Source organism: Pseudorasbora parva, chromosome 4 (genome assembly GCF_024679245.1).
Source record: "Pseudorasbora parva isolate DD20220531a chromosome 4, ASM2467924v1, whole genome shotgun sequence".
Taxonomy (NCBI): domain Eukaryota; kingdom Metazoa; phylum Chordata; class Actinopteri; order Cypriniformes; family Gobionidae; genus Pseudorasbora; species Pseudorasbora parva.
In genome coordinates this window covers 41,308,663-41,336,364 of record NC_090175.1, presented here as the reverse complement: position 1 = coordinate 41,336,364, position 27,702 = coordinate 41,308,663, and the positions used below count along the sequence as shown (strand labels likewise).

At 37.0% G+C, this 27,702-nt stretch overlaps 1 protein-coding gene across 3 annotated transcripts; it reads left to right on the top strand.

The window, feature by feature from the left end:
- The first annotated feature begins 55 nt into the window (after positions 1-55).
- Positions 56-27,665, top strand: marchf1 (membrane-associated ring finger (C3HC4) 1). Of its 3 annotated transcripts, none has more exons than XM_067441805.1 (8): positions 56-422; positions 546-886; positions 14,618-14,668; positions 14,765-14,844; positions 16,312-16,977; positions 19,842-20,022; positions 21,498-21,645; positions 25,353-27,665. In XM_067441805.1, exons 2-8 carry the CDS (start codon positions 797-799, stop codon positions 25,634-25,636), a joined length of 1,500 nt encoding a protein of 499 aa, XP_067297906.1. In that variant the 5' UTR covers positions 56-422; positions 546-796; the 3' UTR covers positions 25,637-27,665. The 3 variants fall into 3 exon arrangements, with proteins under 3 accessions (XP_067297906.1, XP_067297904.1, XP_067297905.1); XM_067441803.1 differs by having other exon boundaries at positions 25,320-27,665; XM_067441804.1 differs by having other exon boundaries at positions 411-482; positions 674-886; positions 25,320-27,665.
- Positions 27,666-27,702: the final 37 nt, after the last annotated feature.

Genomic DNA, 27,702 nt, shown 5'->3' with positions numbered 1-27,702 from the left:
AAGGAGTAGGTGTCAAAATGTTAAATGTTGGTATTAGTGAGTTTCTGCAGTTGTAAGGAGCTCATGAATATTTAATGAGGCAGAGGAGACCATTTAATTTACGATTGGTTGTCTGTTGTTAATATACTAGTCCTTCCAGTATAATTTAGTTTTGCTGCATAATGAGTCTATATAAGCTCTCCTTAACTGTTTGTATAAATGAAAAATGTAACCGTTCCAATGTTACCAGCAAATTTGTTTGATCCAGTGTGTCTTCCTATGTTCGTGTGAGCATGTATGTTTGTGTGTTATAGTAGCCGAGGTTGTGTGAAGCCCCCGGGGTTGTAAGCTGATTAGCTTGCTGCTCCATCCCATGCTGCTCCTGGAGGGAGGAGATTTGGAGCTAAAATAACCCCTAAGTCCTCTCAGCAGCATGTTTACAGGTCAGGTTAACCGACGCACAGACACACATCCACAAACTGAGGCATCACTGCAGCTCTCAGGTAGAGTAGAATTTAAATGAGCTCTTTCTGACTATCTATATCTCCCTGTCACATATTACACAGATAGAACACGAGAGGTTGGCTTAAGCTTTTTGGGATGTGACGACCAGCTCTCTGGATGTTTCTCTCTATTGCAGCTGAAGTCTATAAGATCTCAAACAGGATACCTGACTTCATGCATGTGTCTGTAGGAGTGCGTATGCAAGCTCTGGAGAGGGTCTTAGTTTCCATGCCGACCCACAGGATGATGTGAGTCCGTTGTCTTTGGTGGACTGAAGGAAGCGAGGTATTCCGCAGTCCTGAGCACTGCTAGCATGCCTGTGCATCAGATATCAGTTGTACCCATTAGTAAGGAGAAAGCCAAGAGCTCCAGCCGGAATAGAGACAAGAGTAAAGAGAATGAGGCAAGTACCCATTTCATGTGAATACATTTGACATAAAGAATATGTAATGTATGTGGAGTTTTGTTTAATTGCAGTTAGTTATGTTAAAGGTAGAGGCATAGCCGTCCAGGTTTTTTTCTTTTCTTTTTCCTGTAGTTACTATAGTCTGAAAATACTAGTTGGTATTTCTGATGGATTCTGTCAAACAATAATACATTTTCATTAGGGTGGCTGTTTAGATAGGGGTCACGTTATGAGTGTTGTCTGATATTAAGTTTGCAAATATCTGTGAGATTTAAGTGCCAAAGCAATTAAATCCTTCTGCTTTAATTTTTAGCTGTTAGGTTAAAAACATGACTCAATCTTATGTAAACAGAAATATAGCCTAGAGCAGGAGATGGACTCTGTTGTTTTGGAAAATAAATGGCTATAAATAGAACCGTGTAACTTATATTTCAAAATTTTTCAGGGTCATTGACATTTCTTCCAGTATATTGTAAATCACACATGCTTTTCCATCATATCGCTTCAGAACGTATGCATTCATTTCAGCTGTGTGAATGTTTTAAATATCTAGGACATTTAATAGATGTATGATGCTCGGATGGCACATCCAAAGGCCATTCGCTGATCATCTGATCGAACTCGCACACAAACATGGGAAGTGCAGCCTAAAATCACAAGCAAAATCCTTCTCAAGAGTTTTGTTTTAGACACTTAGTAGTATACTTAGTCAATAAGCAGAATTGTATGCTATATCAGTAAAATAACCTGTATTTATCAATTTTAGATAGACTGAAATTAAACATATTATTAGAATTTCTTTGTTTTCTCCACACCTAATTGACACTTCTATTCAATTATTATAATGATTTTTTCACACAGTGATCTTTTCTTGTGATATCGACTATTTCAGATAAACCTGTCCCCTAAACAACATAAAAAAGTAAAGCAAACTTGGTCACGCACGTTATGTGTAAATGTCTGGCTAAGCAAAGCTATTTTTGGTATGTTTAGCGATTGAATAAACACTTTTTGGACAGATTTGTTGGTTTCTGAAAAGTCAGAATGTTATTGGATGGCCTAGCAAATGCATTCGTTGAACAGTCATATGCACATTTGTTTGTATCCTGTGTAAAAATGTGGTCATCCAGTGGTCTTTCGCCATCTAAGATGTGCTTAAAGGGTTAGTTCAGCCAAAAATGAAAATTATTCATATCATTAATTACTCACCCTCATGTCGTTGGACACCCGTAACACCTTCGTTCATCTTCGGAACACAAATGAAGATATTTTTGTTGAAAGCTGATGGCTGAGAAAGGCTTCAGAAAGGCCTCCATTGGCATTCAGTATATTATTTCCACTGACTCACTCACAAGACCCAAACAAGGCACTAAAAACTTCGTTACAAAAGTCCATCTCAATACAGTGGCAGTACAATAATTTTACAATGCAACGAAAATAGTTATTGTGCGCACGAAAATCAAAATAACGACTTTATCCACTAAGTTATTGGTGTGAACTCAACGCATGCACGAGAATATGACACAGCTCCACCGTTCGAATACATGACCCGGCTATCGCGTGAGTTCCAGGTGAGTTCAAGACAGAGACCTACACGGAAGACAATAACTTGGTGGATAAAGTCATTATTTGGATTTCTTTGCACACAAAAACTATTTTCGCCACTGTAATTATTGTACTGCCACTGTAGTGAGATGGACTTTGTAACGAAGTCTTTAGTGCCTTGTTTGGGTCTTATGAGTGGGTCAGTGGAAATGTACTAAACGCCAATGGAGGCCTTTCTGAAGCCTTTCTCAGGAATCAGCTTTCAACAAAAATATCTTCATTTGTGTTCTGAAGATGAACGAAGGTTTTACGGGTGTCCAACGACATGAGGGTGAGTAATTAATGAAATAATTTTCATTTTTGGGTGAACTAACCCTTTAAGATGGTCTTGTCCTATTGACTTGAACCCTTGTCTGTTGATGGTGTGTGTATGTAGCCAGCAGCCATATCACCCTGTAGCCCAAGACTGGTGTCCCACTGAAGCTAAGCAGGGCTGAGCCTGGTCAGTACCTGGATGGGAGACCAACTGGGAAAATAGGTTGTGTGTTAGTGAGGCCAGCAGGGGGCGCTCACCCTGTGGTCTGTGTGGGTCCTAACCAAGCTGCAACCTAACGCGATCTCTCTTGAAGCCAATATGGAAGTAATGTTAACTACAATTCATCGATGTCCTTTGGAAAAAGAGTAGAGGTGTACCTCGGCATCCTGGCCAAATTTGCCCATTGGCCCCTGTCCATCATTGCCTCCTAATCATCCCCATTTACTGATTCATCACTCTGTCTTCTCTTCACCAATCAGCTGGTGTGTGGTGGGTGTTCTGGTGCAATATGGCTGCCGTCGCATCATCCAGGTGGATGCTGCACATTGGTGGTGGTTGAGGAAATTACCCCTTTCAATGTAAAGTGCTTTTGAATGCCTAAAATATGACAAAATTTAAATGGATAGTTTACCCAAAAATGAAACTTATCCCATAATTTAAAGTGTGACTGGTGCAACGGTGCATGTCGGACGTAGCTTAAGCGTTTTGAATGGCGAGAGGCATTACACTTTTTCCATTGAATACGTTGAATAAGTTGAATATGGAAGGCAGTCCGCCAGAAGCTGTGTGGATTACTTTTATAATGGATGGAGGCACTTTTTTTGGTCTTCAAATTTTGGCCTGCCATTACCATGCTTAGAAGAGCCAGGACCTTTTTTTAATTATAACTCCGATTGTATTAGTCTGAAAGAAGAATGTCATATACACCTACACTGTAAAAAATATTGCTGGTTTAACTTAAAATAAGTAACCTGGTTGCCTTAAAATTTTGAGTTTATTGAAATGAAAAAATTTAATTGATACACCGAAGGAAATTGGTTCAATAAATAGAAACTCAAAATATTATTGCATCTGAACCACATAAAAAATTGGATAAATCACTGCGTCTTCACAAATAAAACACACACAATTACCCAACATACTTACAAAATCTTTTAATAATATTTGTAAAATAGTTGTCGGTTATCAAAAAAGTTCATTGTATTAACTTAAAAATTTTGTCCAATGACTTTTTCATTGAATACTCGACCTGGATTACCATAGTAAAACACACTGTTTTCCCTTCTTGATGACATCATAGCCTCAGCTGGGTGGCACAGCAGATTCTGCCATAGTCGCCTGGGTTGCGCACGAATGTGTGGGGCGGAGCTATCAAAATAGGGCCAAGACCCTTTTGGGGTAAGGACATGTTTGTTTTGGAGATTTAAAATATCAACATCCGTTAACAGATATCGCTTAACCCACCTTTAATGCTGTAAGTTTGCAAATCCTTAACCCTTAACATTAGAGAAAGTAACAGTGATGGCTGAATTAATTACACCTTGCAGGTACTGTAAGAATGGTCAGGCTATCTGAATTCTTGAAAGCATGATCACATACCAAGAACTGAAGCAAACACTAGTTATTTCCTTCATAAAGGTTTTACTAATATAGAGACTCTCAGACCTTCCATATGGTGTAGGTGTATGCGTGCGTGTGTTGTGTGGAAGCCAAGAGTGTGAAGTGCATTACACGTGTTCCATTTCTCTGAATTAGCTGCTTTTTCTCTCTAGCAGGCGTCTAATCCACTGTGCTCTCTGCAGGAGCTGTCACATGTGATCACTCACTAACACACAAACACATAAGCACATTCTCTTGGCACCATGATGGGCACTAAATGGGCTCCTCTGGCGGCCTGTCCTGATCTTTGCTCTTTAAAACTAGATTTCAAGACACCTTCAAAATGGTGTCTACTAGTTATGATACATTTGATTACTGCTCAAAGCAGTAATATTATGAAACATTAAAGTTTTAATTGAAAAAAATTGTATTCTAACCTAATGTTTTTCAAAGTAGAATTTTCAACAGCCATTACTTCAGTCTTTAGTGTCACTTTTATTCAGCAAAGATGCATTGATCAAAAGTAACAGTAAAGACATGTATATAACAGAATACTAATAGCAAATTCGAAACCTGAAGTTTTGAAGGCTGAAGTAAAATTAAACTGTAATACTATATGTTTTTACTGTATTTTTGATCAAATAAAAGTGTCCTTGGTGAGCATAAGATACAAAGACATTTAAAAAAAAAATCATCATTATTAATAACTTTTGACTGGTAATGTACACTAGTGCCCCAAAAATATTTATAGTGGAAAATACCTTATTTTAATTGTCAGTTATTAATCACATATTTTCCCACCTTGCAGTGTGAATGTTAACACTGAGTAAAAACATGATAACATTGTGTTTTTGTATCTGCCTTCTATCTATCTGTCTGTCACTGTCATTGTTTTGTGTGTGTTTGAGAAGTATTATTTAACTTTGATCAGATGTGTATCTGATGCTATTGCAGACATGTACAGTGTGTATATGCATAACAAATTAATAGTGGTTGTTATGTGTAGTGTAATGTAATTATGGTTGTTAACCGGCTTTGAACATGTATGCTATTGGAGTGTCTTAAAGTTTGGTGTCGTGCCTTTGTTTACATTGTGTCAAAATTGCTTTTAGTTTGCTGATTGATATTAAGATAATTATTAATACATTTTGCATTAAGTTTGCCATATCTGGTTCTTTTGCATGTTGCAGGTTATATCAAATTCCAAATTAAACAGAATTATTGAAAGTTTTGTTGGTAGCCTAGTATTGATCATCAGAGCCTCGTTGTTTATTATTATGATGAGGAACTCTTTCTACAGAAAGAGTTTACTCAACACACTGAGGCATCAGCTCCATTAACTTGAATTTAAAGAGGTCTTCTTGTATCTGGCCCAGCAAAATATTGCATCTGCGTGTTAGGTGCTTCTGATTCTGTGCGAGTAGTGGTTTGTGACCAAGGATATCTCATCAGCACATGATCCCATAATGCACCTGTTTCTATAGTTAGCTTCTGCAGCCAGAGCTTTAATCTTAGTCGGTGATTGGCTCTAGGCACATTGCCTCTTAAACAAACACAAATCACAAGGGATGGTCACCTGCATACATAAGTATAGGCTAAATAATCCAAAACTGAGGTTTGTCTAAAATAACTGGTGTTCTGAACCCAAAACTAGGCATAACTTTAGATGGCATACCTATAAAACACTACCTCGGACATCAGAAAAACTATTAGTAGATCTAACAGTGAAACCGCGTGTTAGCCTATTTACGTGTGTATCTAAATGAACGCACGACCAGAGATAGACCAACCATTTACAGATTATACCTCAGAGAAGCAGCTCGCGCTAATCCAACCCTGCCTATAGCACTTACACATGCATGTGTGAGCTCTTAGCTGGAGAAAGCAGATGTGATCGACAGTTTGGTAGCTCATTGAACATACAGGGGAAATGTATGGGTAAGTGAATGTTAGTTTGGATGTTTCTGGTTGTTGATGATTCTCTATTATTGTTTCATAATTGTGCAAGCAAAGGAGATTATATACCTTATTATACTTGTCTTTAGCTTGCACTATAGGGCTCTAATGATTAAAATATATGACATTGCTTTTAAATTAACTTCTCAGTTAAACTGCTTAGGTCATGTGATGTTACCAAAAAATGTTGTAATCCGGATATACATTTTCGGAAAACAAATAACTTAATTTGACAACTAATAAATGTACATCCAACTATCTGCATATGTACTCACATAAAACAAGGTGATTAGTGTTTTTTTAAAAAAAAGAAATGAATGCTTTTATTTAACAAGAGTACATTAATTAAAAGAAACAGTAAAGATGTTTATAATATTACAATTTATTTCTGTTTTAATGAAATGCTATTCTTTAGAACTTTCTATACATCAAAGAATCCAGAAAATTATTGTGGTTTACACAAAAATATCAGTCAGCACGACTAATTGAGAATAATAAGAAATGTTTCTTAAGCGCTAAATCAGCATATCAGAATAATTTATAAAAGATCATGTGATGCTGAAGACTGGAATAATGGCTGCTGGTAGTTTATGCTGCTTAATGTTTGTGGAAACCGTGATAAAAAAAATTATATTTGTATAAAAAATCATTTGTTTGAACATATGAAAGTTCAAAAGAGCCTTTATTTTACATATAAATGTTTGTAACAGTATAAAAGTCTTTACTTAGTCACTAAAATATAAATTTCTTTGACCAAAAAATTAGTCTTACTGACCCCAAAGGGTGTATCACTTAAAATATCTATTTCTTGCAATAAAAAAAGAAACTATTTTGTGCATCTTTCTTAAAAAAGACTCACCAAAAAAACAAAATGTATGGAACACAAATTTGTACAAAGTGTCAGCACTATTTTCTTGTATCTTGCACAATCAAAATTACTTTTTGTTTTTTTTATGTTGTTTTGTTTAAGCAATGATATAACACATTTGTCACACTCTGAAAAATGCTAGGTTGTTTCAAGGTCAAATATGGACAAACCCAACCTTTGGGTTTAAAGGTGCCCTAGAATGATTTTAATTAAATTGATTAAATTGGTCCAGATACAGTTTTACAGGTCCATTTGACAACCCTATAAATTGTCCCTAGGATATAATGCTCTGTTTTTGCCTTATTTGGAAGGGTCATGAATATTAATGTTGAGCTCTGCTCTGATTGGGTTATTTCAGCAGCTCACATCAGTTCAGCTGTTCAGCTCGTGAGTCCTGACAGAACACAGACCGACTGAATGACACTTTAAGCAGAACATCTCAAATGGGGATTGCTGAAATGCAGCCTACTTGTTTATTTGGTGTTTTCAGATCATCCGCTTTTCAGATATCAGTCATTTCAATCCCCCAAACAGAGCTTTTCTGTGAAAAGAACTCATATATTATCCGGTGTTTTACCTAAACATGTCCAATCTGGCAACCATATGCACGCGAGCTCTCTCTCGCGTGCGGATGATCTGAAATCATCTGAAATGATCACCAATAAACAAGTAGGCTGCATTTCAGCAATCTCCATTTGAGATGTTCTACTTATAGTGTCATTCAGTCTACATTTTAGACTTGTCTTTTTTTGTCAACAATATTGCATCTTTATATAACGTTAGTCACAATGTAGGCTACGCAGTGACTGTGATGTACTCTAAAAAATACAAGCATGCAAAAACATCATAGGCCTACTTCAGTTCTCAAAAATATAAATATATAACAAAATAAATAGCCTAGTCAAATGACTGTCGTTTTAACTTATATGGTGGAAAAGGTGACGTTTGCTAGAAGGAATGATCTGTAGACACACTATTTTGTTTTGTATGGTACTTGCAGTTTCCTTTTGTTACTGTACTAGCATCTTGCGTCATCTAGACAATGTTGTCTCTCTAAGAAACTTTCAATTTAATCAGAAATTGTTTAAACAGTCAATAAGTGGACAAATCACTACTTACTGCTTCCAGGAATACAGTTGCCCCTTTATTCAGTTTAAGACGCTGAGCAAAGCTTGCTTGAAATGGGCCGAAGAAATGAACGATTTTGAAATAAATTGTTGTGTTATCCGATTATAATAAATCTCAACCATGACTGTTGACATATGAAAAGTCCTCACGTCCCCTACACAGCCTGAACATGACATGTCTGTCCATGAGAGCCGTTTTTGCTATCCTCAAGTTACCCTGCAGTCCTGATGATTCGGCTTTGTCAGTTCCGCCTGACAATGCACGTTTGGACAGATGCAAATGTTGGGGGCATGCATATAAATGATCCCCAGTGCTTGCGTCACGGTTGGGTTTATGTTGAGAAGCACTTCTTTTTCCGCGTTGTTTTTGATTCATGAGATTTACATATGAAGAAGGAGGCAATGGTGTTTGAGACTCACAGTATGTGATGTCCATGTACTGAACTCTTATTATTTCACCATGGCAAGGTTAATTAAATTTTTCATTCTAGGGTACCGTTGAAAGTTTAAAGGGGGGATGAAATGCTGTTTCATGCGTACTGAGCTTTTTACACTGTTAAAGACTTGGATTCCCATCCTAAACATAGACAAAGTTTCAAAAACTAATGTTGGACGTTTGATGGAGTATTTCTGTGTCAAAAATACTCCTTCTGGTTTCTCACAAGTTTCCGAGAGTTCTTTTCGAGTATGGATCGGCTTGACGTTAATAAGAGCGGAAGGTCCTTGTACGGGCTCTTCTCCCGGAAGGGTGCGCGCGCGCGTGACTAGAGCGAAAGAGGAAATGCACGCCCATACACTCCCGCTGCTCTCCACTTTATTCCTATCTGTGACATCAAGCGACTTCAACGCTTCAGCACAGCAAGTCACTGCTGTCAGGACTTCACCAAATCATACCAAAGAAGTGTGTTTTTGACGGAGCAGTCCCAGCGATAAAGGTTCGGTCCTGCTTTGGAAGCAGCCGGTGAGTAAAACTGCTTCAAATGTCTGTGCTGTTGGCTATCGGCGCGTGAGTAAACATCAGTAAACGACATGACCGCGTGCTTCGTCATTCAAATGCGCTAACGGACTCCATTGTTTGTATAACGTTACACTAGTCTGACGTGCAAAACCGTTTTGCTTGCTACTGCTAAGGTTTAGTCACATACAATAGTCCATAAACCGAATCGTGTCCTCATAAACTGCGAGTAAAGACACACAAATGTTGACAGGACACTAAATACAGTACATACCACAGAGACGGACGTCCTGCTGTTGCTGTTTCTCCTGTTCAGTTTATTTCAGCCTCCGAATGTGATTCTGGATCATTATCTGTATTAGCTGAGATAGCCATGGGTTTCTCCGCGCTTGAGGACGTCACCGCTTTGTTTGCGATCGTCATTCTTTAGCTCCGCCCACACGATACGCCTCCAGGCGCTCGTTTTTTTCCGGAAAGACTCAGTACAGCCCATATTTCTTTTATAAATATAATAAAACTAAAGACTTTTCGGCGATATTAAGGATGCAATACTACTCTATAGGTACTCAAGATTGACTGAAACTGTTTCACCCCCCCCCCCTTTTAAAAATTGTTCATGTTTGACCCAAACATGGGTTGAAACAACCCAGCATTTTTTAGAGTGCAGAGCTCTCAGTGAGATTGATATTAAGATACATTTGTTTAAATAGACCACTGTAATAAGCAACCATATATACTATTCTGAATGCAACAGAAAACTATTCATTTGTAAATTCTAACTGTGAAAAAACTTTGATCCTATACACTCCTAGGTTGTTTCAACCCACGTTTGGGTCAAATATGGACAAACCCAACTGTTAACATTTATGGACAAACAGTTGGATTTGTCCATATTTGACCCAAACGTGAGTTGAAACTGCCCAGCATTTTTAGTGTATTATATAACAGACTGCATAGATGAGGAGAAAATATCAATATAAAGGTCATTTTACATGTGTGGTCATAGAAATTCTAGACTGGATGAAAGAGCACTATTTTTCCAGCAAGGAAGCAGTGCTATCCTTCAGGCTTTTATGTAGTGAATCCATTATGTGCATTACAGCACACAAAGCCTGTGGAAAGCATCCAGAGGAGTAATTATATTTGCTCTGATGTTGTTCTTTCAAAGCTCAGGGGGCGTAATGGAGTTTTTAGTTTGGTTTCATGCAAGTGTCAGCTTTATTTTAGATGGTTCTCCAAAAAATACCTAGAGACATAAAAACAGAGAAATATAAGAGACAGAGTAGCAATATAGAGCAATAAAATGAATGTGCACCTTGTTTTTGTTTAAGATCGAAGTTTAAGATGGAAGTTTCCATTTGCTCACAATTCTCATTTAGAAAAAACAATCAAGATATTAAAGAAAAAGCAATGGTGATTTTTCACTTCTACGGTCAGTAAGTGAAGGCGTCCAGGAACCTCTGTAGTTCAGGTGTGAATGCAAACATGGTCATCATGTCACACAATTGTATAATAATCTAATTGTCTCTCAAAGGATGCAGTTGCACCTGCACACACTCTAAAAGATACACTGCGGGTGTATGAAATATTTAGGAGCTGATCAGATGTTGGTGACTGTCGACTTTCACATCAATAATTCAGCCATATATAGTGTCGCTCAAGAGAGCGAGAACAGAGCTTACTAACATCAGCTAAACAACAAAGGCATTTTCTTCAAAAAGAGAGCTGCATATTGGAACATTTTGCTTAATTATATTCATCAGCTAGGTCTATTGTAAAGAAAAAAATTAAAACAAAGCTACAAACATGATAGTCTGACTTGTTTTTCTGTATAAGCCTGATATGTTAAATAAATGCATGTGTGCACTTAAATCCATTATGTTCTCAAATGTTGTATGTGTGCTCATGTATGTTAACTTGAAGAAAAAATAGTTAAGTTAATGGTGGGCCAGGTGTGGACCAAAGGCAAAGGTGGACCCACCAAAAGTCAGGAGGAATCAGCACTGCCTGAGGCACATGGAGCCAATAAATGCCAATAAAGCTTGGTTTTCATGCCTGACAAAACAAAGCATTCAGCATTTTAAAAATAAAAATCAAAAGTTAAAAATTCCCTTTGTGCCATTTTTGTTTTATATTGACTTCTAAACTTATTGTAGACAAAACAGAACTATGCAGAAAAAAGGATTTGTTTATACACTACTGTTTAAAAGTTTGGGGTCAGTACGTTTGAAAAAAAACATAAAAAGAAATTAGTTTTAGTTTTTTAATGATGCCTTAAATCATCAAAGAATCCTGAATTTTTTTTCACGATTGCCACAAAAATATTAACTGTTTTCAACACTGAAAATCGATTTTAAATTGTAATATTTTACAATAACTTTATTTTCAATACATTTTAGTTTACATTTATTTGTCTGTATTCTTGATCCAATAGGTATAAATCTAATAGCTTGTACTTGATTGAAGATTACAAAAACCTTTTTTTGGAATAACATGCTCTGATTAATTGTTCACAAACAGGCGTGTTAAATTAACACCACCCTGTGTTCATCTGGGAACCACCAGTTAAAATAACACTGAAGCCGTGTTAGAGTTCATTAGATTAATTGAGGGATGATTGTTTGATTATTGAAGACACCTGATGATAACAAGCAGAATAACTAAAGGAAAGAGAAACTCAAGATCTACAACTGATTTCCAGCCACAGTCTTAGATGTAATTAACTGAAAATCTCTCCTTTCATTTAGCAGTCATTTGTCTACAGTTATCTTTGAGAATTACCAAGTTTTGATGTTGATGGTTCATTGAAAATATTTGGTCACCATTATGGTGATCAGTATTTTTTAGTTGGGCAGTGTGATTCTGCTTGTCGTTATCATCATGTGTCTTCAATAATCAAACAATCATCATTCAATTAATCCCTCAAGTATCTAATAATTCACTCAAACACTTTTTCAGCTTTACTTTAACACCCTGCTGGTGGTTCCCATAGGAATACTGAGCGGTGTTAATTCAACACTGGGGAATTTGCTGTGAGGAATGTGCGTTAAGAAAGTAAATAGATGTTCATGTTGACTGTTCAATAAATGAAGAGCTGAATGATTCCCCCTCTCTTTTTCTCTATTGCTATCACACTATACTACATTCTCAGAACCAAATTCGCAAAGCTCTAAAGTCATTTGCCGAATAAATCACTCTTTCTGCATAACCTTGTACAAGTTCAGGGAGATAAAATATCATTTGCAACCTTTTTGCAAAACTCTAAAACTCATTAAAACACATTTTGCACTGTGATGCAAAACAGTAAACACAAGCGGCAAAAGTTAAACAGCTACAACACAGTTGTCATCATTTACAGATTCAACACTTGATCTGATTCTGATCAAACCAAACCTCCTTTTTTTCAAAACTCTACACACAATTCCTTTAAACTGCACACACAATGCAAAATGCCTCACATCTCCTTCAAAATGTAACACTGCATTTAAAATGCCATAAACACATAAGAATGAAGAATTTGCATCAAATGGCAAACACTTTCATAATTGTATATTTTTGGAAATACCATGTAAACACTGTTTTGAATCTAAATCTCTTTGGTCTTGATATCTATATTTCAATACAATGTTCTGTGAAAGTAATCTGCTGAGAGGGGTAACAAGTACACTGTAAACGCCAATGCTGTGTAGAAACAGAAAATATCTATTAGGCCAAACATTACTGTAGCATACAACAAAACCATAAACATATGTGAACCAGAATACAGTAAAGAACACAGGCGTGCGTGTGTGTGTGTGTGTGTGTGTGTGTGTGGGCATGTTTTTGTGACATATGAGGACACAAATGTGTATAATGACATGGTTATGACACAGGTATTACAAGGAGAGGGTGAAATATGAGGATACTGGCCATGTCCCCACTTTTCAAAATGCTTATTATCATACAGGATTTTTTAGAAAGTATAAATGCAGAACATTTTTTCTGTGATGGGTAGGTTTAGGGGCAGTGGCAGTGTAGGGGGATATAAAATACAGTTTGTACGGTATAAAAACCATTAGGACTAAGGAATGCCCCCATATGTCACAAAAACAAACGTGTGTGCTCGTCTCCAACTCCCCTTATTGCTTGCATCTGCATTTCTTGCATCCATTGTTCAAAACCTATAACTTGATCATTGGCCTGTTCTAAAGCCATGATTGGTTGGGTTTGCACATGTGAGGAGTTAGTGTAAGTCACTGATAAATTAGTGTCATTTTGATTGGTTGTGTTTGGAAAAGGAAATCAAGATACTTCCTCTTAGGTTTGTATTACATAGAGAATTGTGTGTTGTGTTTTGCAAGAAGTGTTTTATCAAATTGAATCAATGAATCAACATTGAGTCGCATGCTGATAATTAGTGTATGGTTTTGCAGATTTGGTGTGTGGTTCGAGTGTCAGGTTTCAAAAATTGTGTGACAAGTAAGGATTTTGTGTGTAAGCAGTTGGAAAAAACTGTAGTATATACAGTACGCATACAGTATACAATAATATTTCCTGTGTGATTACAATACTTTATTACATAGTTGAATTTTTTACATGTAACATTTTATATAATATGCATGCTCTGGATGTCACATGGTGTCAAAGCTTTGTTTGATTTTCAGAACAAGTGAAATGCTTTTGAGGAGATTTTTTTATTTTGCCAGAAGAGTCAGGGGTTTTGTGAATATAGTTTAAAGATTTAGTTTTGTGTTTGAAGTTGCATAAGAAAATGGGTAAATGTTTCAAGAAATGTCTTCGAAATTGTGGAAAAACTGTAATAATCCTAAAAATAGTCTTTTTGTTTATTAGTTGCCATGACCACATACACATATTTGCACTCAAATGCTTAAGAAGCTGCTGTTATTTTTAGTAATAGGATTGGTCCTTCTTAAAGCTGCAGTCCCATTAAACGATCTGCTCAAACATGTGACAGAAACCCTGCCAACTTTTCCAAAAGCCAACTTTTCTTTATTTGTGTGACGTGTGAGAGTGCTTAATTGTAAAAGTACTAAACCGATTTTGCACATACTCCCCCTGTCTGCCATTGGCCACACAGACCAACAGACAAACTCACACCATTGGTTGAATCTGTGTTGTTGTGGCAGCATTCCCAGAAAAACACAGCAAAGTTTTCATGACTTGTTTTGTAAGTTGTGTATAAAGGCATCTGTTAAATGAATAATATAAATGTGAAAGTGCCCCGGGGTCATAGTTCATTTTTAAGTTGTTCACTTTAAGTTGAGATAAGAAAAAGTATTTTGTAGTACGACTATAATGGTATAACCTCAATGTGGATAAGAAAGAGAGAGCGCATACGATTAATCCTCTTTGTTTCCTTCAGGGTGAGAAGGCACCTGGGCGATCAGGTAGCAGATCCAGCAATTTATCTAAGGTAACACCCACACCCACACCATCTTTATTCAAAGCAACCCCATTGACAACAAAGTAAGTGTATATAATTTCACTCTTTTGTGACCTGCTGTTTCAGGCCAGCAGTTCAACCCAAGGAGTCGTGCTAAACAGCGCCTCTCAAACATCAGTTACACCCTCCTCCCAGGACATATGCAGGTGAGTGTGGTCATAGACACAGGGCTGACCATGTTTATGATTGGTGCTTTGCTCATCTACATGTTTGCACATCATGCGTTTTTATGAAGTTCTGGAATGTCAGTGTGTTTGGATGTATATGCAGCGTAGTCCAAAAGTCTGAGACCACACGTTTGCAATTGATCTTATTTCTATTTAAACCATAAAATAGGCAAACAAGTTTTGGCAATGACTAATATTTAGCGTTCTGCACTTTATTGATCAACAATCAAATTTGTAAGCAAATGATTTCTGTTGATAATATAATTTGTAATAAAATATCATAATTTCATTATTTATAAATTTACATTTATAATGCATTTAGCAGAGGCTTTTATCTAAAGCGACTTACATCTGAGGAATACAGGAAGCAATCTGTCATGAAAAGGTGAAGAAACGCAAAGAGTGTTAAAAGTTACTCAGCACAAGATACAGAGTGAGGGTTTATGTTTTATTTTTTAATATTAAGATGAGGTTAATTAATTAAATTAAACATATAATTTATAAAAATTGTTTTTATTAAATGCAATTATGAATGTCTGTGATTAAGTTATAAATGCAAAATAGAATAATATAATTTATTAAACATTTTGTATTAAATTATAAAGTTTGAATGCAAAATTATAATATTACTTATGAAACATTTTGTATTAAACTGTGAAGTTTGAATGCAACATATAATAATATAGTTTATTAAACATTTTGTATTCAATTATGAAGTTTAAATGCAAAATATAATAATATAATTTATGAAACATTTTTGTATTAAATTATGAAGTTTGAATGCAAAATATAATCATATAATTTATGAAACATTTTGTATTAAATTATGAAGTTTGAATGCAAAATATAAAATAATTTATGAAACATTGTTTATTTAATTATGGAGTTTGAATGCAAAATATAATACATATAATTTACGAAATATTTTGGTTTTAAATTATGATGTTTAAATGCAAAATATAATAAAATTTATGAAACATTTTGTTAAATTATAAAGTCATGAAGTAAATTAAATTAAGAATACAAAAGCACAAAGCATTTTGTACTGAATTACATTGAGAATGCAAAATAAAAAATATAAATAATGACATTTTTGTATTCAAATAAATTAAAAATTTCTTTAAATTAAAGCTTAAAGTGTATAGTCTCAGACTTTTTATGTATGAATAAAGAAATGACATTGTGTTTTGAAAGCCACATTTTATTTCTGTGGTTCTGTATTAAAAATAATTGTTGAATAGTGTATTACATGGAGAAATTAGGCCAATGAGTGGAACAAAATCCACAGTTCAAAAGAAATTCACTTTTTATTTGTCCATTATGTTTTTCACTCATCAATCATTTCATGCTCTTGTGTGTCTTTTTCATCCCTTTTATTTTTATTTGTATGTATGTATGTATGTATGTATGTGTGTTTGTGTATATGTGTGTGTGTGTGTTGTGCAGCTCTAGTGGTTACGCTAAACTAGATGGCTCAGATCAGACTACACCCATCATGCCCATAAACCCGGCCTCTGATACCGCCCCCGCCACGAAGCGTCAAGTCAAGCGTCGCATTCGACGCCGACGGGAGAGCACCGGGATTGTTGGGTGCGCCAAGGAGTGCGTGGACCAGACGAGACATTCACGATCGCATAAGCAAGTGCACACACACTCTGACTCATCCTCAGAAGACGAGCGACGCTGGAAAGAAGCTCGCTCTTGGAGCCGCGAGAAAGCGAGACGGAGACGCAGTGGTAGCCGACACACGCAAGCGCATTCCCGTGAGGAACGGGACGGCACTGAGCTCATGTCTGTCAACTCTGACGAGGGACAGAAAGAGAACCAGCCGCCACTGTGCAAGGGCCCCAGCGCTAAGGCCCACAAAAAGTTGTCATCAAAAAGGGAGGAGCATGGGGGCCAGAGTCAGGGAGCCAATCACGGGAAAGGGAGTGAGCATGGTACTAGTAGGAGTGGAAATGAGGAGGAGGAACCTATTACAAAGACATATGAGGAGAGAGGTTCAGGGGAGCCAGATATGTCTGTCCCATCCCTCTGTAAATGCACTTATCCTACCAATCAAAATGGCGCCACGCAACAAGCATGCACTGATGATGAACTAGAGGTGTGCAGGTGAGAAAGAGCAAGCGAGAGAGAGCTGCACACCCTCAGAAACCAATTACTGCCTTGATCAATATAATCAAAGACCATTCATGTACATGTATTACAGCAGGGGTTTTCAAATTGGGGTCAATGGACCCCCAGGGGGACACAAGGGAGTGACAGGGGGTCCATGGAAAATTCCATGTTCGCGTTTCCCAAAAGCATCGTAAGCCTAAGCATTGTAGAGACCAATCAATTTAGGCTTACGATGCTTTTGGGAAACACAGTCCAGGGAAAAAAACAAAAACAAATAGTTATTAATCTATTCATTACATGAATACAAAACATTAAATAATAAAATGAAATAAACAAATAAAATAATACTTTTAACAGTAAATTACTATATTGAGAATAAAAAATATATAATAATGTAACTTAATAGAAACACATATTAGATTCATTATATACATTTTTCAGTGTTTCAAAAATTGATCCATTTTACATTTTTTGGATGGAGTGCCTCGCATGAGGATGACCATATCAGGGTGTTTTATCTTATATTTATTAATTACTTGACAAGCCAGACCCACATCAAGCTGTTTGGTCTGGAAACTCACCATTGACAACCAGAGCAACCAAGGTGAAGCAGAGCTTGTTGATAGATTAAACTTTCGCCATATCTGGTCGGCAAAACTCAGAACACATTTCCCCTTCTTAAGAATGACTTCAGTGCCGTTCTTTGTGCTTTTCTCAGAGAAAAGCTTAAAGGGTTAGTTCACCCAAAAATGAAAATTATCTCATTAAGTTAATTACTCACCCTCATGTCGTTAGACACCCGTAAGACCTTCGTTCATCTTCGGAACACAAATTAAGATATTTTAGTTGAAAGCTGATGGCTGAGAAAGTTTTCAGATAGGCCTTCATTGACATTTAGTACATTTTAGATACAAGACGCTGTATCTAAGCTGTTGAATTCTACACTGATCGTGCTTTAGTTCTTGGCTTAGTGGTCAAAATGGGGCGGCTAAAGTGTGCATTTCCTGGATGCCCGAACCGTGAGAATCGACCAAGTAAACGTAAAAGTGCTTTATCAAATCCGCGAAATGAACGGCTCATATTTCACTATTTCCCATGGAATGATACTGAACGCATGAAGCTATGGCTACTGGCTGTCCATCGGGATGTTGGTTTACCGCTTCGATACATCAAGCAGTTGAAATTGTGTGGTGACACAGCACACATTCTCCTGTTCGGTAGGCATGGCTTGGCATTGACCACATTTACACCACCACTTGTCCATTACTCTCAGTTTTACAGTAACGTTAGCGTGTTGCTGTGTTTGTGTTGCAGCCGCTTCCATCTCTTCTAGTTCATTATCTGTATACTCCGGTTCAAATAAGTACGGATGAACAAAAAATTGCAAATCCTCCTCTTCGTAGAAATCATCTGACATATTTACGAATGATGTAAAGCACGATCAGTGTAGAATTCAACAGCTTAGATACGGCGTCTTCCCTTTCTCTGCTTGTAAACAAACTTCCCCGCTTCTGGGTCACATGTCCGAACGGCGGACTGCGTCATATTCTCACGGATGCGTCGTGGTGCTTCGAGAGTTCACGTCGGAGGCATACGCGGAAGACAATAACTGATAATAAAGTAGTGGATAAAGTAGTTATTTCGATTTTTTTTTTTGCGCACAAAAACTATCCTCGTCGCTTAGTAACATAACTCTACAGCGACGTTTTTAGAGCCTCTATGGGTCGAGTGAGGAAAAATGTACTGAATGTCAATGAAGGCCTATTGAAGCCTTTCTCAGCCATCAGCTTTCAACTAAAATATCTTCATTTGTGTTCCGAAGATGAACGAAGGTCTTACGGGTGTCTAACGACATGAGGGTGAGTAATAATGAGATAATTTTCATTTTTGGGTGAACTAACCCTTTAACTCCAAGTCTTCCAAAGTCGCGGTCAAAGCTGATTCGAAAGACCGCCGTTCGCCAGCCTCTGTGTTTACTAGAAGCACGCAAGCGCAACCCTGCCGTCACTATGTTACGCCCCTCCCTCCGACTCTATACACGATGTGATTGGTCCTACGAGAGTTTGGCATTTACATCTCAGAAGTGTATTGAGAGTTGCTAGACGACACTCGCGGCAAATTAGATTTGTTGCCGCTAGGGTGCGTCTAGATTTCTAGGCTAGCACAACCCTACTTGGCACCTTATTTTAATACTATACTTATCAAGTCGTTCAATCAAGTTTTATTTAAAGAGCATAAGTTTACCACAACCGCAGTTGAGCCAAAGTGCTTTACAATACAATAAAATTAATCAATAAAAACAGGTAAAAGAGAAAAGGAGTAGGGGAAAAAATGAACTAAAAAGAAACAGAAATCAAGTATCAAAATGTATATTCATACAATACATAACATAGATCACCAGCTAGTATAAAGTACATGCACAGCATTACTCGAACGCTAGAGAGTAAAAATAACCCTTTATATTGGATTTTAAAGCATCCAGTGATGGAGAGGCCCTGATGTTCTTGAGTATTGGGGCCACTACAGAGAAGGCTCGATCACCTTTTGATTTACACTGAAAACAAGGGACAAATAAAAATAACATCACATGATCTAGAGGCTTGTTGGTGTAATAAGATCACACATAGTATAATCTGGGGCCTTTTGCCCTTTATACAAAAAGAAGGATCATAATTCTGGTATTTATTATTGCTGTGTATTTTTTTTCTTGTCATTACTTGTGCTGTGTGTGATGTTTTTGCTTTGGCAATATTGTAGGTAAACACAATGCCAGTCAAGTATCTTTAAAGTGAAAAATTGAAAATTAATTTGGGATGGATTTAAAAGAGGAGGAAGTTGATCTGTTTTTGTTTGTGCAGGATCTGTCACTGTGAAGGTGATGAGGAGTGTCCGCTCATCACCCCCTGCCACTGCACAGGAAGTTTGCGTTTTGTGCACCAGTCCTGCCTGCACCAGTGGATCAAGAGCTCCGATACACGCTGCTGTGAGCTGTGCAAATATGACTTCATCATGGAGACACATCTCAAACCTTTACGCAAGGTAACACACATACACACACACACACACAGAGAGAGAGAGAGAGAGAGAGAGAGAGAGAGAGAGAGAGAGAGAGAGAGAGAGAGAGAGAGAGAGAGAGAGAGAGAGAGAGAGAGAGAGAGAGAGAGAGAGAGAGAGATTACTTCTAAACAGTGCAATTAATTGTTCAAAATCTTACTTTTTTATATATTTACAAATTACAATATAAAAGAAACAAGACTATCTTATTTTGATTAGCTGTGTGACTGGCTTTGATTTTCAATTATTGCCTTGCTTAGTCCCTCCCCTTTAAGAGATCATCCAATCATCAAATAGAGAAGCCCGGCTTCTTCTATGATTTTTGCTTTATTCTTTTGAAAGGATGAAATACTGTATTTTTAAGAATTAAATTCATAATATTAACTTTAACCAAACCTAAAGTTAAGCAAAATTCACGTTAAAATACACTAACGTTTAAAAGTTAGTAAAACAATTTTTTAAAGAAATGAATACTGGAATGAAAATCAAAACTCATAGGTTTCCGAAGAGCATTTCTGAAGCGTTATGTAGAGACGAGCTTTCCATTGCCATCTTGCCAGCGCATCACGCCCGAATAACAGAAAATGGGCAAAGAGGTGGGACATAGACGGAGCCAACAGACAGCGGGTAAATGGCTATCAACCTGTCAATCAAAGTGGCCACACCCTTAATTATGCAGAACTGGCTTTATATAATGTAAACAAATTAGTTAAAAAATTCACCCTCCTCACAATTGTCATGAAGGGCAGAGTTAGCCGAATAGGCCAAAACCACAATTTTGTACCAGACTGTAAACATGTTTTTTTCTGCTGTAAATTTGGGCATTTTAACATGGGACTCAATGAGTTTCTGTCCCTAGTGGCCAGTCGAGGAATTGCAGTTTAAGTTACTTCCGTATGGGCTTCAACAGAAACTGGTGGAGATTGCCGCTTATCGAGCATATTTGTTCCACAACGGATCAAGTCCAGACCGAACTTGGGCGGGGCTAAATTCGGCTGGCATCCATGCTAATAATGAACTGCACTTCTAAAGCATTTATTAATTTCAACATTTACTAATACATTATTTTTAACACATTTTTTTTAGCATTAGTTAATGCACTGTGCATTGTATTGCAATTGTAAGCATCATAATAAATAAATTATATCATAATTTAATATAAATTACTTAATATAAATTAAGCGTAATATGTTATTGTAGACCAGGCTTAAAATGCAAACTTAGTTTAATGGTTAGGGGGTTGTTAAAAAATCCCTTAGAACGAGCAGTAATAATAGTGACGCTGGCCTTTGCAAGCACCGCTAACAGAATAAACTCAAGGGTGCAGATTTGTCTGAATGTGGAAATATTGTAAAGGTCAGAGCACACGTCCTATAGTGCTGCCACATTGTGGCTAAAAAATAATTACAGGAAGGAAAGAATAATAACGTTCATAGAAGTGATGCTTTGTTCTCTGTTAGTGGGAGAAGCTACAGATGTCTACGAGCGAGCGAAGGAAGATCTTCTGCTCTGTGACCTTTCATCTGGCGGCTGTGGTGTGTGTCATCTGGTCACTCTACGTTCTGATTGACCGCACGGCTGAAGAGATGCGCCAAGGCAAGAACAATGGTAAACACAGACACATGCAGAACTTACACAATAGAATCAGAATGAGCTTTATTGCAAAGTATGTTTACACATACTAGGAATCTGTCTTGGTGACAGAAGCTTTCACAGCACAGACAGAATGACAGTGACAACGTTTATAAAAATGCACAATATTGGTATGCAGAGGTATAAATGTTTGCAAGAGGACATGTGGTGCAATACAGTGCTAATCAGGTTACTGTGTAATTTAGTTTAGTACAGCTGGAATGTATTGAACAATCCGCATCATTTTATTAGTGATTATATATTGGTGAAATGCAGTGTTGTAAAGTAGCTTTTATTTAGCTAATTCTATGTAAATTTTTAATTAACTAATAAAGAATGATCCGTACTTTTGACAAAATAGGTTTAAAATGATGTATACCCACATGAAATTAGGAAAAACATATTGTTAAATGTTTTCAGTAATTGAAATTGAAAAAAATAACCATGGTAAAAATGACACTATTTAGATATTTAGTTTCAAGTAACAGAATCTTTTTTTATAGTTTTTGTTAACTATAATATTAATAACCATGATCTGAGCTTAATCTATTTAACCTGGAATACTACTATAATGATAACATGCTAATTTGTATATCATCTTTCTAGAACACCAAAATAGCGAAAATGTCATTCGGACTAAATGTCAATTATGCAAATTCTGGGAGTAGCTTCCATTAAAATGTAATAGGTTTGCTTTATGAATGTAGTAATAAGCATTTTCAAAAACTAGGTGCAGTGAGATGGCATTATTCAACTCGCCCTTTACCTTCAAACATTTAAACGTGTAAAAGCATTAAAGACCCTGTAAAGTCAAAATTAAGTATGTGATCTGAGTTTGTCACACCACAGAAAAATATGTTGTTAACCACCCAGCTAAATTTGAATGATAATAAAAGTCACAAAGTAAATAAAATAAGAGATCAAAATCTTGAAAAAAATAGTATTCTGCTCTGCTCTCAAACGCTGGGGGCGTGTCCGCTGGCTGCACCGAAACCACCCCCACTCGCGGGAAAGCTACCTCCGCCTCACTCAAATGCCATACATGTCTGAGCCTCCAGTATTTTTTTACGGTCTATGCTCCAGAGTCAGAAACAAACTAAGGCCGGTTTCACACTGCACGCATTAGTTGGGCGTAACCAGCGCGTTTTCTTCGGCGGCCATGTTAACAGATTAGAGCATTCACACCGTTTACTAATAATACTCACTGTTAATAATCACACAAATTATTAAACCCAGAGGCATATTAAGGTTACTTTTATCATGTAAACTACCAATACAACATGTTATATGCATGTGTTTTTGGGACAGAGGGGAAAACGGTCGCTTTTACAGCATAAATGCTTCCCATCATAAATCGATCACTATACAGAGGCGGTTGTTGGTGGTGATCCTCAGCTCTCCATCAAAGTGGCTCTTCATAAAATGAATCCACCTCTTCTTGATATGATCGTTTTTCGGATATTTAAATTAGGACACCGATCTGTTTTGTAAGTGACTACATCCACGTAACGCATTTCCACGACGAAGGCATAGCTAGCTAGCAAACTGTAGGCTATAGTAACTAATAGCACTCGCGATTGAGCGGCAAACTGATGCGAATGTGCTCTAGTTATGAGCCTCAGAGCCTCCAGTGCGTCATCGACAGTTGGGGCAGGGCCAGGATAAGAGGCTCCAGTGCATCATCGAGCCACCGTTTTAGCCCCGCCTAGAAAATCCGGAGGACAGCAATGGTGAAAAACTGTTTAACGGTCTAACGCCACAATTTAGTACTTCACAGTTCACAATACATTTCTAACATTTATAATGTGTTTAGAATTTTTTCATAGAATTGCCTTTACAGGGACTTTAACAAATTACTACCACAGACCTTGTCTGGTTATCATCAGACCAAGCTCAATTTAAGATTGAACATTGTTCTGGGTAGTCTGCTATGCATTTTCTACTGCACGAGAGGCGTGATAAACAAGCATTATTCAAATCACCCTGTACGCAATTAGATGGTCAACCAATCAGACCACAAGAGGCGTGATCAACAGACATCGATCCATCCTTCTCTATCCGTCATCATGTAAATAAGCCAGTCTGTAATTGGTTCCCGCAAAAGTGTAAAAGAAGCAGTATGAATGAACAGGTTTCCAGAGTTGCAGGGTGAAATTAAATCACCGGCACATCATGCTGGGTTTACCCAGTCTACCACAGACCATGAATAACCCCTGATTATTTCTTCATCAATATAATGGTCAAACTAAATATTGCTGTAGTAATATATGTTTGTATTATGTAACATTGCCTTAATCAAAAATGTTTCTTTGTTAATTGAGTTATAATATTTCAGTGCTTTCCGTTATATTGACAAACAATAAATATTGTTTACCTGCTTTAGAAACATTCCAGTAAACACTGCTGTATGGATTAGAAGTGAAAAGGGGAGACCATTACATTTTAAAGCATACATGTGAAAACACAACTGGAAAGAGACATGAGGATTGGGAGAGAAAAATGTAGAAATTCTTAGTGTATTATTCATGGTATACATTGAAAATGAAATCATGAGAGCAATCCACAAATGTGCAGTATATGGTGTCCTTTTTCATACTGTTACAGTAAAATACAAAGGAAAAAATAAAATAACCAGAGGGAAAAGAACTTAGATATTCTTGTTATACCACATCCCATTAAAATACCAAGTGATGCGTTATTGTATTAGGAAATTGTACAGCTCATTCAGTCAAACTGACGGATAAGGAGATATTTGTACATCAACCTTATGATTTGAAATTATTTTATTATTTTTGTGTTGAACGTCCTCAAACCGGAAATGCCTCCCATAATCTAAAACACAATAGGCACGTTAGGAAAAAGCTGGATAAGTCTCATAAACAAAAAAAAAGCAGCAGTGATATAAACAAAAAATTATTTAATCTGGGACAAAGTCTCTGCATAAAGGTCAAAACAACTAGGGCAACTAAGAGCCAAGGAATCATAAAGCACCAAGGGCATTACCTTTTGGCATTAAAAACTACTATCAAGATTTACTAAAGACTGACTAAACAAAATAGCCCTGAAAAGGCGTGGACGGTTATTTTTATGGCTGAGATTATTGCATATGCATTTGTAGGAGTTTCCCCTTTCAAACGCAAAACATATGGGAGGAGAGTATTTCAATGAAGGCGATTTACAAAGGATTGCGCTCGTCAATTTACTGGTATTTGCACCATTATTTACTGCCCCCCAGAAAAAGCCGGTCTTAAACCAGAACCTAATTGGTAGATTGCCCTGGTCATTATGGAAATGATCCGGCTGCATCTGTTCATTCATTTGCATGTCATCGTCAGTAGATCACACACAGAAATTTCCACTCCCATCCAGTTTTTAGGACTCACGCTCACGCTAATTTGCCTTGTGTAGTAAATCTGGCCCCAAATGACTTAGTGTTCCTGTTAATGCAATGATAGTGCTGTAATGCGTCAGGGGAAGTCCCAGTGTAGCAGTGTGATTCTACTTTAAAGTAGCTCGATGGTAATATAACGATAAAGTGCTGTAATGCGTCAGGGGAAGTCCTAGTGTAGCAGTGTGATTCTACTTTAAAGTAGCTCGATGGTAATAAAATGATATAGTGCTGTAATGCCATACTCTCATTGCACACACAGCGTTGGTGCGTTTGTCCCCTCTCAATGCCGTAGGGGTGCTGGAGTGGCCATTCTGGACTAAGCTGATCGTGGTGGCGATCGGCTTTACTGGAGGACTCATCTTCATGTACATTCAGTGCAAAGTCTACCTGCAGCTCTGGAGGAGGCTGAAGGCTTTCAACAGGATCATCTTTGTACAGAACTGCCCCGACACCGTCCGCAACGGAGAGAACAGGCCGCCCCCGGTCACCCAGATCAACGGCACGCACGGGGCGGTGGAGGTTCCCGTACCTCAGACACAAACAAACACAGGAAGTGTGGAGCTGACTCCTGTTTGACCACGGATGCTTGGTGCTCTGAACCGCAGAAAAAGGTCTAGTAAAGGGCTCCTCTAGGCGTATTTGACCAAAGTGGTGTGATTTACATAAAACAAAAGCACTTTTTATTTCCCCAGTAGGTTTATCTGATGGCAGATAACCGTGTAGGTCTTTCATAGACATCTATAAAATTAAAACATTAATTATGTGCAATTTATTATGCCATTTTTTATGACAAGGTGTAAAAACATCACATATAGTCATACCTCCATAATTAAAGGGATTTTCCTACCATCTAAGCCATTCACGCTTGAACAACCCTCATTTTTTGTGAGTCTGCAGTCATGTCATTACAATTGTTTTTTTTTTAACGCTAGGACACATTTTTCAATACTTCTGTCAGTTTGTCAAAACTCCTCACATAGTTCTCCTAACCAACTTTCAGCTTTGCACAGAAATTCATTTCACATTCAAAATGCACTACCAAAACACTCTTAAAGGGATAGATCACCCAAAAAGGAAAATTCTGTCAATTTAGTCACCCTTAAGTTGTTCCAAACATGTATACATTTCTTTGTTCTGCTGAACACAAAGGAAGCTATATAGATAAATGTTTGTAACCAAGCAGATCTTGGCAGCCATTAACTACCATAGTGGGAAAAAAATACTATGGTAGTCAATGGCTGCCGAGATCTGCTTTGTTACAAATATTCTTCCAAAAAAGGCACTTCCATAACACCAACAAAGGTTTTCCCCCTTCAACCTAAAAAAGTTTCCTTTTGTAAAATATCTTTACAATACAAAAATGACAGCTCTCATACCTTGTGGATTACCTATTCTCTCCTGCACGTAGATTAGCGAGTACTCTGTGACCTCTGAATGTGAGAGGAAACCAGAGGTGAACTTGGCAGTTACAGCAGCGATTATTCAAGTCTAGGAACCCGTCTTAATCCTCTGTAACTTTGGCTCTCACCTCAGTTGTCTTTCCTCCATCTGTTGAACTCTCGGATCAGGGAGTCACCTTACAGACTTAAATTAATTGAATGTCTTGAAAAAACCTAAATGAACCAAAGATATAAATGTTGCAAACTAGTGAACAGACATGCATTGATACATTACTTGTATTCTTTCATCACATTTACTTAGTTTTCAGTCATCTGTGTAAGGACCAATTGTAACTTTTTGACTGATTCTATGACATGTATTTTTTTTCTAGATACATTTATTTTTGTTTCTAGTTTGGGAGGCACCGTCCATTCATATCCTGGTAAACATAGTTTCCTTTCTATGGGTAAAATAAAGATACAGTTTTAATTATAGAAAGCAAATTATTGTACTTTTTAAATCTTCTTCTAAATAAATGAAATGAAAAAAAGAAAGAAAAAAAAAGAAATGTATTTTACTGCAGTCAACTGAATACAATAAGCTATCCTAAAAATGTAGTGAATACAAGCAATTCAAAGACAAAATGAGGAGACAAAAATTATTGGGTTACACATTAGTTATTTCATATAATAGGTTATTTTATTGTTACAGTGTCATTCAAGAAAGATTAACTAACTATAGGGCTAGGCTTAAGAGTGGGGTTTAGTGTTAGTTGCATGTAATTACTAATAATTAACTGTTACTATAGTAAGTACATGTAACAAGGACACTGAAAATTAAAGCGTTACCCATTCTTGCTTTATCTGACTTGCCAAAAAAAAGTAATTGTGTGCAATTTTTATCGTTTTTCTGTCAAAAACAGCACAGTCTAGGAGAAAGTAATGGTTACTTATGGTAACTGGGATTTGTTTTCCTCCATGCATCCTTTACTGAGAGCCTAGCATTAAGGACTTGGTGATCTATATTGTTTGTTTCTTTTTAAACTTTTGTTCTTTTTAAAAACTTATGCAGCTTTTGGGAAGGTATGTTTTGAAGCGCATGAAAGTGAAGTGTTAATTTATTTGTAAGGCAGAGATTTGTTAATATGCAGGTTTGGAGGCATCATGTTTTGAGTGTTATTCAAAAAGAATTCAGCAAATTTTACATTTTTGTATTTTGTGATTTTCTGCAGTGATGATCTTTATATCAAAATAAAAATATAT